This window comes from Erigeron canadensis, chromosome 7 (genome assembly GCF_010389155.1).
Source record: "Erigeron canadensis isolate Cc75 chromosome 7, C_canadensis_v1, whole genome shotgun sequence".
Classification (NCBI taxonomy): domain Eukaryota; kingdom Viridiplantae; phylum Streptophyta; class Magnoliopsida; order Asterales; family Asteraceae; genus Erigeron; species Erigeron canadensis.
Genome location: NC_057767.1, coordinates 29,863,328 through 29,876,352, shown reverse-complemented (window position 1 = coordinate 29,876,352; position 13,025 = coordinate 29,863,328). Strand labels below are relative to the sequence as shown.

At 27.9% G+C, this 13,025-nt stretch overlaps 1 protein-coding gene across 1 annotated transcript; it reads right to left on the bottom strand.

Annotated features, from left to right (window-relative positions):
• Nucleotides 1-10,969: 10,969 nt before the first annotated feature.
• Nucleotides 10,970-12,045, bottom strand: LOC122607761. Its single transcript, XM_043780793.1, has one exon. It carries the CDS (start codon nt 11,991-11,993, stop codon nt 11,169-11,171), a length of 825 nt encoding a protein of 274 aa, XP_043636728.1. The 5' UTR covers nt 11,994-12,045; the 3' UTR covers nt 10,970-11,168.
• Between the last annotated feature and the right edge of the window lie 980 nt (nt 12,046-13,025).

Here is a 13,025-nt window from a genome sequence, read left to right as displayed (position 1 = left end):
ATTAAAGTCGACTAAAATACCATTTTTTATTCTCTATTATTTGTTCAAGCAACAAAGAAGGATACAAGGAAATGTTACAAACTGTTCAAACATGTTGTAAGTCTTGTTGAAATCACATGGATTATTTTATCACAAGTGTTCTCCAAAGTAGACTTGACCTGTGATGACCGTTAAGATTTTTCAAAACTGATTAATTAATTATATAAACGTACGTTTATCGTCAAATATTTCTTTGAATTTGAATGCGAGTATATTTTGTTCTTTGAATGTAGATATACTAATCCTAATACCTGTACAACTATATAAAGTGTATCATAAAGAAATTCGAATATACCTCATACATGATTCGTGAGTATGAAATAAATTGTGGTTAAAGTAAACTGATGATCGAAACTAAATTATAATAAACGTAATGATAAATATTATATATGTATAGTTAGAGTTTTGAATTTACCTTAAATTTTTACAATCACATCAAAATCGGAACTTGTAAGCATAGTGGATGACGACAAATTGTCTTGTGATTTCGGATCGTAAACTCAAAATTTTGAAGTCTTTATGTTATTAACTTATTATAAATAATATAAGTAATAGGAGTTAAAGAAATTGAGAAAGAAAAATATGCAACTTTATTAATGGAAAAAACGATAAATCAAATAAGGTTATATTATGTTTTGTATTTATAAATTAAGAGTTAAATTTTAATTCTAATTCTAATAAAGAAATTAAATCTATATACAATTAAAAAAAAATAATTTAATAAAATAAATAATTTAAAAAGACACGTGTGGATCTTAACAGGTTTGCACATAATGATGATTTATTTTTATAATACTCCGGTATCATTTTATAACTGGATTATTGTCGCGCGTAATACGTGAGATAAACATGTTATATTTTTGTAATAACATATTTAATAGTATTAAAAAAATATGTATAAGTACAATTTTTATTTTTTAATATGAATAGCAAAAATTAGTGATAATGTTTACATAATTCTATCATTTTTAAGTTAATAATTCTATCTTTTAATTATTGGTAACTTATAATTCATTAATTAATATCGATTTTTATTTATTGGTATTTCAAACTCAATCTTTTAATTTGATCATAAAATATTTAAATATTAAAATATTTAATACAATTATTTTAACCTACTAACTAATTAACCCGGGTTCAACCCGGGTATTCTAATTAAAGTTTTAGAAATGAAAAATATGTAGTAAAAATAAGTATGTAATTTTTGTTAATAATATATTATAACTTGATATTGATATAAAGATAATGAATCAACTAAGACAAAAATACATAAAATAAGATTACCATTTGGGTTAAAACAAAAAGAAATTTCAAATATTTATGTTGAAAGATAACTTTCTTTGTCTTTAATAAAAGATAGAAATTTTAAATAAGCATTTAATATAATGGTTTTTTTTCATATATATATGACATCATAAATCAAAGAAATTTTTTATAAAAAAATATGTGGGTTTGCCACATAATATTTTTTTCTAAAAATACTTTAAGAAAACAATCTTCTTTTATTTATTATAAAGATTGTATGTATATATGATATTAAAACTTTTATAAGTAAGTTAAATACATAATGATATAACAATGTTTACAATCATTTGAATATATAATATTTTAATATGTAATCATTTAACATGATATAAGATTCATATAATTCATATGATTTTTATTACAAAATATTAACTCTTATAATGTTTTGTGCCTATGTGTTTATATGTTAAAAGAAACTTACTTTAACGACCCATTAATCATTAAAAATCCTTGATTTTACTAAATAATTCTTGTTTTAGACCCAATATTTAATTTGAATAGCAGTTATTTTATTTTATTTATTTATTTTTATTTTTTTTGCGTTCTACTTTCCCATCACGGGTCTTGTTTGGGGGGCACAAAAAACATCACGAAGTGAAAATCAGTGGCTAGGCCTTCGTTGATAGGGTTTTTTCTCATGTCTCGGCTGTAATTGGCATAAGTTTTTTTCTGACCCTTTTGCAAACTTAGCAGTTAAAGATCTGGATTTTCTTCTAGTTTTATGGAGCTCTAGATTGTAATTTGTATATTGGCTGCTAGCAAATTGCTAGTTTGGTCTATGTTATAATTATTTACTGAAATGATACATGGACTATCCACCATATTACTGGTTTCATACCTATAACTTTAAAATTACTCTCATCATACATCAACTTATCAATTTTTCACTTGGACGATACCTGACTTGACGGACGTCAGTTTGGCCGTTAAGTTGGGGTATGACTACCGTAAATTTTAAAGTTTTAGGTATGAAACCAGTAATATGATGGATAGTCCAGATATCATTTATGTAATTATTATTATTATTATTATTGTTGTTGTTGTTGTTGTTGTTGTTGTTGTTGTTGTTGTTGTTGTTGTTGTTGTTGTTGTTGTTGTTTTTTCTTTTTTTTTTTAATTACACAAAGTACATTGATATTTTTTTTTGTAAATATTTATATTTATTTTATAAAAGAATACTTTATTTTTATAAAAATATTATTGTAAATATTTAATTTTTTATTAAAAACTATTAATATTTCAAAAACTATTATTTATAAAATTTATTTTTTAATAAAATAATATTTTCTTTTATAAAAGATCATTTTTAGTACAAAGTTTATAATTATTTTTATAAAAAATATTTTTCAATCTTCTTTTTTAAAGGGGTGAACCGAAAAGAATATCATAATTTCTTGTATTGCATTAGTACCTATACAACTACTATGTAAGGTTTGAATCAACTCAAAACAGATTTAATCAACTCCATGTGGTGGTATCCATTCAAGACTTCACGTTCATTTATCAATGCTTTACATGAAATTAATGTATTGCTTCCAATTTACTTATTTTTTTTAAATAAAAAATAAATAAATATGAAATAAATAAAATCATCATGGATCTATAATTTGATTGATTAATAGTTTTGAATAAAAAAACTAAATACTTACAATATTTTTTATAAAAATAAAGTATTCTTTTATAAAATAATAGTAAATATTTACAAAAAATATCAATGTACTTTTTAAAATTATTTATTCCTAAATAATACTTTGTGTAATTAAAACAACAACAACAACAACAACAACAACAACCACCATAATAATAATAATAATAATAATAATAATAATAATAATAATAATAATAATAATAATAATAATAGTAAAAACTTCACTTCCATTAGAAATTAATAGGATTTACAAGAAATTATAGTAATAATAATATAATAATAATAATAATAATAATAATGGTTAATTACATAAATGATATCTGGACTATCCACTATATTACTGGTTTCATACCTAAAACTTTAAAATTTACCGTAGTCATGCCCGAACTTAACGACCAAACTGACGCCCGTCAGGTCAGGTATCGTCCGTGTAGAGAACTGATAAGTTGGGGTATGATGAGAGTAATTTTAAAGTTATAGGTATGAAATCAATAATATGATGGATAGTTCATGAACCATTTCAGTAAATAACCCTAAAATTTATTTTGTCGTTCAAAAAAAATTTAATATGAATAGCAAAAGTTAGTGACGATTCATAATTTTATAACTTTTAAGTTCATAATTGTATTGTTTTAATTTTTTCAACTAATAATTTATTAATTAATACCGACTTTAGTTCATTTATATTTCAAACTCTATCTTTTAATTCGATCACGGATCTTAAATATTGCTTTTCAATAAATATTATTTATTTTTTAGATGTTGAGTTTTAAATTATTATTTTTATTACAAATTGATACTTTGTTTCGAGAAAAAAATAAAGGGTACAATGCTCATGTAATTATTATAAACTATTTTTTTTTGGTATCAAAAGTTGGTTGTAGTTACAACGTCCAATTTTAATAAAACAATTATACGTTGCGATATCTCTAGTTAAATTCAAGAGTACCATATTTTGATGATAAAGAACAAATATCAGATTAAAAAAAAAATACACAAACAAATATTATCTATAAAAAAGTATTACAAAAGATAACATACAATATATGTCTTAAATGTTTTCAAGTTATATATATATATATTATCTACTATTTTAACATTTAAATTTACATATTTAACAATTCATCTTATTTTAAAAAAAGTCACAAGCAACTCATGTATTTGACACAAACACAAATCTAATATTTTAAAAGACAACTGATGTAACATCAATTAATTAATCATAATTTTCGATTTTTATAAAACTAAGTTATTAGACATATGACTAAATTATGCTATTTTAAAAAAATAAATACAATCAAAGAACTTTAATTATTATCTATATGAATATTTATAGAAAAAAGTCTAATTAATTAATTTATTTTTTTGTTTTTCATCACTAATTTACACTTTGTTTTTCGCCACTAATTTACACTTTCTATCATTAATATTGAATTTAAAAGGGATTTACTTTGACTAATAAGTTGTGAGGAATTGTGTTTAATAAATTAAAAAAATTAAAAAATGTGATGTAGTGGTTATAAATTAATGCTCGATATGATCCAACGATTCTTTACTTTAAGGATGATTTCAGGACTTTGTTATATATATATATATATATATATATATTGTAGATTATATTATTCTAATTTAATTTTATCAGTATATTTGCATTTAAAATTTAACATAACTTAACAATTCATTTTATCTTAAAAATGTCATAACAACATGTGTATATGACACAAACATAAATATAGTATTTATTTAAGACAAACCTAACCTCATTTAATCAATCAAAACTTTCGATTTTCAAAATTTTAATTTCCTATGAATTTATATACACAATTTAGCTTGGGATAGTGATCATGGACATTTGCATAAATGAAACATGTTACGATTCTTTTTTAAATATATTATATCAACGTGCAAAGTAATTTATTTTCAAATTTAAATTTCAAAGTCTTGAAAGCTCATTCAATAATTCTTTTCATTCTTTATTATTTTTAAATTATAATTTAAAAGCATCAAATCCATTTCTTTGTGATCCCTAGCCATAATCTTTATTCTTTTTGATTTCTTATTAATGTCACAGGTTCATTTGTCTTTCTTTAACTTTTTTTTTTTTTGGTATATTTGTTCTCTCTTTCTACTTTTTAAGTATAAATTGTTGTGCATAATCTATGTGAATTTCAATATAAATAAATTATTTTAATTAGTTAGTATTTAATTTTTTTTACCATTTGACCATTAAATGTATACAGATAAATTAAAATTAATTGAAAATAATAGAAAAAAAGGGTAATTGTAGGAACCCTAACCCTGGTACCACAATTGAATACCCATCGACCCATCCCGTATAAGTCATATGATGTCGGTAAAATATCTCTATCCTAATACCTACATGATATGGGCACCCCGAAGGATCGAACCCACGTATTTAAACTTCACATATGGGTCTAGGCTTCATTGGTAAGGGGTACCTTAAAAAAATTATTTTTGTTTACAGTGGGGATCGAACCTGAGACCTTAAGGTAATCAAGTGTTTGCCTTACTACTACGCTAATTTCTTATTGGTTAATTGAAAATAATAGTAACAGTGCATGAACATACACTTAAAAAATAGCTACTTTTAAAAGTATTTCATATGTTAACTTTTTATATATGACATAATAATAAGTAAAAAAATATTGTAGCCCTTAGATCATTTTGATAATTTCATAAACCTTTTTAATAGCTTTATCCCAAAATAAGTATTTATTAATTATTTAATTATTAATAATTAAAAAAATTATGTTTGAATGAATTATGTATTAGTTTATTTGTAGATACATTTATTTAATTATTAATATTGCAGTATATTATGTAAGGAAGAAAATCGATTTTTACTATCCATTCATGATTACATACATATATTTTTTAAATTAAATAGTGAACTCATATCAATTATAGACTAATGTTGTAACTTCTCAATAATAAAATTATAAATAATTTTAATCTAAAATATTGTGAATAAAAAGCTAAAATTCATCTAATGATTCTTATTTCTCTAGCTGGGTGAATTTACAAAGAGTAATTCTAGGTTTTGCAAACTTTAATTTATTTATTTTTTAAAAAAATGCTACGAAATTTGTTACAATTCAACGAAATTAGATAAAATACATTACAGTTCATTCAAAAATAATATCAAATAAGTATTTTATAATAAAACTTTAAGTTTTAAAGTTTACAAACAACAAAAAATAAAATTAATGTATTAAGAAAAATGTTAAAAATGGAAAAATAAAAACATGAAACAATCGGTTTTACAATTCGACAGTACCGGATAATACCAGCGGTAATGAACAATGTAAATAACAGAATACCGGGCTATAAGTTATTTTCAACAATAAATTAATTTTTTTCGGTATTTTTATAAGTCATAAATTATTTTTATTATTTATAAATTAATAAAAGAAAGTTTTATGAATAAAGCATCATATGTAGTATGGAAAAAATTAATAACTTATTTAATAATATTTGATTTATAAAATATTATGTAGTATTTAAAGAAATATAACTTATAATAGATTGTACTAGAATTTAGACCTGTGTCCAACACTGGACACGAGACTTACGACATTAGTAAATATATATATTAATCACGTAACTCATAAAAACTTATAAGTTCAAAGTTGAAGATATATGTAGATATTATGTGTTTAATTCAAATGTCAAGAATGTTAAGCTAATAGAAAGAAAACTAATGTAAAAAAATAATATTGTAAGCATATACCCTCATTCGACAGTTGAAAAACTTTTTTATAGACGAAATTTATTGTAATGTCTTTTCTCTTCTCATCTTTGTCACATATTAACACCTTAAAGACCCTTCTCGACTTAACTCGAGATACTACAATGTACAATTATTCTTGTGTGAAAGCTGGACTTTGTATATAGAAACCAATTTTAATAACATTGTAAAATAATTATTTTAGTTATTTGTTTTTTTGTTAATTAAATAAAATTATGTAAAAAACTAAATGATAACATCATCGAGAGTCAATTTAATGAAACTGGGCGATATAATTGGTTAATAAGTCATAAGTTCAACTGTCTCTACTAATATTAAAATATTACAATTAGTCAATTACTATTAAGATCTTGATATATTTACATTAAATTTAATTTATTATATATATATATATATACATATAATAGAACATATTATTGGATATATATTAGTTATTATTTTATTGGATAAATATTAGCTATTATTCTATCGGATATATATTAGATATTATTTATTTATTATATCGAAATTATTGGGTAAAAAGTGTAAATTTGTGATGGAAAACAAAAAAGTGTAGATTAAAGTCAAAATTAAAAACAAAAACAAAAGTCAATATTAAGAAATCGAGAGCTATGATTGGTCGATAAGTTATTAAAGCAACTGTGTTTTAGTATAATAAAAGATGGGAAAAAAATAAAAAGATACACATACATTTATGTATTTATGATGGGAATATGGGATACATGATTCATAAAAGGAGTTTTACGTGTACATCTATCTATCTATCTATTTACGATCATGATTAGTACTCCATAACAATTATTTACGGTATATGATTTAAGGGGGGTTTTGTCTAATCATAAAATGTATAAGTATTAATGTTGCCATTTAATAAAGATGAAATAATTAAATTTGATCTAATATTTCTTGATTAAAATTATTGGGTAAAAAGTGTAAATTTGTGATGGAAAATTAAAAAGTGTAAATTAAATTTAAAGGGGTATTTTTTGCATAATCATAAAAGTATAAATATTAATATTGTCATTTAAGAAAGATAAAATAATTAAATTTGATCTAATGGCTCTAAATCAAAGATGAAATCCATCCAAAGGTTCTTGTTTGTTTAAGAATAAACTTCCCACCTTGTTATATATATATTGGTAGATCGGTATATGGGTCAAGTATAACCACAAGAGCCCAAATGACCTCTATCCTATTAGTTAAGGTAAGGTAAAACACTTTATTTTGACAAAATGCTTGAGGTTGGGGTAGTATAAAATAAAGTACATCCAATCATTAAATATTATAGAATATAACCTTAAAGATTATGATAGGCAAAATCAAGATATATGTATTTTGTATTAACTAATTATTAATAGATGAATTGGTATATAACGGAGTCTGAGACTAAGAGGGTTTTAGGTTGAAATCCTGATGTGAGCAGAATGCTCACAGGAATGGAGATAGGACTTTCTCATAATGGGTTTCCTCTAAAATTGAAGGTGAGAATATGAAGAAGCATACCACTGAGCCTAAATTTGCCGTTAAAAAATGAAAAAGAAATAATCATGACACTTTATGAGATTCCGGTATAAACAACAATTAAATATAATTGGGTTTTTTGGAATTTATCTCTTAGACTTTGAGATATATATGACAAAGATGGTTATAAATATTTTATTTAAGAGATAGAGAAACCAAACAAGACTTTTCTTTTAGAACATATAAGCATATGAAAAAGAAGCTTCATACACTTGTTTCATGCCCCATTGTAGTCAACGTATTTCAATTCATTCCATGTAAGACTTTTGCTGAAAGGCAACAATATGTTTAAAAGATAATAAAGAGAAACGAATTGAATGACATCACAAAACCCTTAACTCTAGATTTATGTATAAACAAAATAGGTTTGTGTGAGTTTGTTTAGGCCGTCAGAGATAATTGAGTTTAGTGACTAAAGCTCAGGTTAAGACTTGTGATCCTTTAGTTAATGAGCTCCATGTAAGACTTGGCTTGCTTCTAAGGCCGGTGCTTATAGCTGCGTCCCCCGGCGTCTGACGCACAGCTGAGGGGAGACGCTATAAGCACGGTTGCGTCTTCCTTCGCGTCTTGGTGGTTTCTCCTAATTCCAGACGTGCGTATTCGAGCTTCAAGTGGGGTCCGGTGCTGGTGACTAACGTAAAAAAAAAACATTCTTTTTATAAATATCTAGCCGTTGGTTTTTGAAATGGCCCGTTCCCCCTTTAATTTTTTTTTATTTAAACCACCACCATCTCCAATCTTCTTCACACATTCATTTCTTCACCATTTCACATACTCACATATTTCTCTCAATTCATATTAGCAAAAAGCAAAATCAATTCATCCACCATGCCTAAAAGAACCAACAAAAACCAAAACCAAAATCAAAACACAAACCAAAACCTTAATCAAAACCCACTCCAATACCAATACCAATACCAAAACACTATCGATGAATTTGACGCGTCGCTGGTGGGATCTCGCCCGTCCATGTTGTCGTCTAATATGATGGGGGCATCTAGTAGCTCGAGTGCTATGAACCAATCATATACGAAGTTGTTGCAATCACCACTGTTAAACGAACAGTTTCAGTAGTTCGTGTTACTCCAACAATTTAATCAATTTCAAGCTACGAACTCATAATTTCCTCAATTCCAGATTCCTCAATTCCAGAGGCCTGTAGATGAGACTTCGTCTAAACCGGCACGAACTAGTGTTGCCTCTGTCAAGGAAGAAGTGGAAGAAGTTCCTGCCCCACCCAAACAGTTGACGAAAAAAGGGGTTGCTGTAGCGGAAAAGGCGAAGTGGTCAACTCAGGAGGAGGTTTTGTTAGCTGAGGCGTGGACAAATGCTTCACTAGACTCGGTTGTGGGGATAAGCTAAGACGAGACTATGTTTTGGGCCAAAGTGATAAAGGGGTTCAACAATAACCGGCCAACGGGAGAGCGCAACAAAAGCCAACTACAAGGCAAATGGAACAAGATCAAAAGAACCACCAAGCTGTTTGGAGCAATCTTGAAGAGATTGCAAGATCAAGGCCGCCAGAGCGGTGCAGATGACAGACAAGTGTATAAGATTGCTCATGAAATCTATGTAGAGAATCATGGGCCAGCCCGATTTCCATGTGAGGAGTGTTACGATGTGCTGAAAGATTGTCCCGCATTTTGGCAAGACCATAGTATTGCCAAAAGAATTGCAACTGATTTTGTTGATTCGGGTGAGGATGAGGGACACGTTCGGGTTGGTCTGAGTGTAGAACTGGATGCGGCTTTGAACCAGTTGTTTAGAGACGACCCAATTAGGAAACCACCGGGTCGTAATGTTAGCCGGAAGTTGTCTAGTGGCTCAAATGCCACTTCTAGTCGTGGTTGTTCGAGTGGGTCAGAACAGGCCTTGGGCAAGCTTGATCAAATGCTCTTTTTGCAACAAGAGCAGATGAGAAAAATTAAGGAGGATAGAGGAGGAGCGGAAGATGAGACTGGATGATCGCTTTCTAAAGAAGGTCAGGGAGGCTTTTAAGCTTCTGCAACAGCCAATTCCGACCGGCATAGACGAAGACGAGTTGGAGCAGATCAGGAGTACGCGCAAAAACCTCATCGATAAGTACGGGCCATATCTTAAGGATATCTAAATGTAGTTTGTGTTTTCCGAATAAATGTGTTTTAATTATTAGGTTTAATATGTGTTTTTAGGATGTAATTTTAATTTCCATGTATTGTTTTATGTTTTTTTTTTTAATAATGTAATGTGTGTTTAATTATTAATAAAATGTGTTTTTTTTATTTTTGTGTAAAAAATATGAAATAATAAAATAGTGGGAAAAAAGTGAGGTTATAAGGATAAGGTGTTTTTGAAGAGAAAAAGCTGACTCAGCTATATTAGTTCGATTAGGCTAAGCTCAATTGTGGCTTTAACCAAGTCAAACTTTATTAAAGAGCTAACAACTAGGATTAATACTTGACGTCTTAGAAATGACGATTAGTGGAAGGTCTTGAGTTAGAAATTCGATCAATGGTTTTAACATTGACATTAACGTTGACATTCTCAACATTGTTGACCTTTTTACAATCCAATTCTCCCTTTCTTCACTCAATTAATTAAAATTCCATTTTCATTGAATCATTGGTACAAACTATTAAAACTTGCTCTTACGCTTTTGAAAAAAAGAAAGCATAATGTCAAAAACAGAAGGCAAGAAGTCAAACTCATTGACAAACATGTCAAAAAACTTAAGTCTCTCGTTACTTACAGAGTCCCTTTTCAGACAACAACTTTCTAAATCCAAATATGATTATGATCACAATTTACTGCTAATGAGACAAAACACACAAAGTAAAAACAAGTTTTTAAAACACCTAATTTTCAACATGCCACGTCAGGTTGCCAACCTGGGCCCTACCATATAACCTAAGCTCCCCCTCGTCCTAAATCCCACGAGTGACGTCCTGACACGTAATCATCCTCACAATCAGAACTACCCCAAGACCTTCTTCCTGAAGCAAACCTTATCATTCCCCCTAAACCAGCCGGTGCAGTAGGCGTCCCCGGTTCACTCATAACCGGTTTAACACTCACACATATTCTCCTTGAACCGGGCATTAAACTCTCAACCGGTTCCTTCACTTTCTCTCCCGGTTTACTGCTTTTCCGACATTGTTGACCTTTAGACCGGAACAACGACTTAAAACGAGCCATTAACCCGGACCGTTTGCTTGCATTTTTAGCCGGTTCTATCGTTTTTTCAGCTAAATTCTTCTTACAACGTTTAGACCTGACTCTACCAATACAGGAAACCTTAGGTGACGACGGTTCTGTTACAAGAACCGTCGTCCTGCGAGAGTTTCCGACAGAATTTGATCGTGTCGGAAACAACCTTAAATTAACCTGTTTATTACACAACCTACGTTTACAATCAACATAAGTTGTTTTTTGGGTTTTTGGTAAACCTATAATAGCAGCTTTCGACTTCGAGTTCACAGCATAATAACGCTGTGAACTTGGAGTCGAATGACTACTACCAGGGTTTATACTCGGATTCAAATTCATTGAACTTGAATTCGAGTTTCCTTTAGTAGATTCTTTTCTTTCTAAAAATGCATTTCGGTCAAACCAATCGAATTCCGCATCTTTAGATAACCAAAAAGATTCTGGAGGAAAATCCGAAGGTAATTCCACAACTGTACTGTTTGGAATATCAGAATCCTCTGCCTCAAAATGTAAATCTTTTTGCATTCTATGTTTAAAAATGGAAGCACAAAAAATATATGTTTTGTTTCTTTGTTTGTTTTTGATAGTATGACAATGAAGAAAATGAGACAAGTACGTGGTTTTATATAGGACCGGAAAATATTAGTTTATGTATTTTAAAACAATTAAATATTTGATTTGGGTCCACACTTCTTTCTTTTTTCTCTAGAAGTTTATATTAGCTCACCGCATACCCAATCTTTCAATTTGGGATTTTATAGTACTAAAATAAAAATATTCACTTAAAATATGTTTTAAACTTTTTGAGTCTATAAAGTGAAAAATATAAAACGTACATTGGTGAGTATATGGACCACCTGAGTACCTGACTCTGTTTCGAATTTTTAGTTTTAATGAGTAAGAACAAATTATGTTAACAAAAATAAGTCATTAAGGTTTATTCATGTTTTTAATTATTTCAATTTAAGTTATATAAGAAAAACAAAGCTTCAAGTCAAATGTACTCATCTTACTCAAAATATTTTATGAATGTTTTCAAATAATTTTAATGATCACATCGATTTAGTTATTTTTAATGACCATAGGGCTTCATGTCGACCTCACCATATTAACATGTACTATAAGCCAATAAGGAAGTCAAAATTATCAAATTCTGACATGACGCATCAACGTCATATCATTTTTTAGTTCTATAATTTAGTCAAAATTTCACCCTACCACTAATATTACCATTCTCAACAAATTCTTAATTTCTAACTGCAACATCATCACCAAATTATTTTCATTTATTTAATATAAACATAAATAAAGTAAAATTCAAAACGCCCAAAACATGGAGAATGGGGTGGTGATGTCTTCAAAATGTGACCCCCCATTTTCTCCCATCCTCATTGACTCCATGGAGATATGCGTCCAGAATGGTGGTGTAAAAATAACTAAGAGCGTGAATAATGACCAAGACACGACGGCCACGATTTGGTGCTAAAACTAGAGACGTGAGAACGGCAGGGATTTGGTCCCCAAGATGCCTTATTAATTTAGGCCTAAATAGAAAGA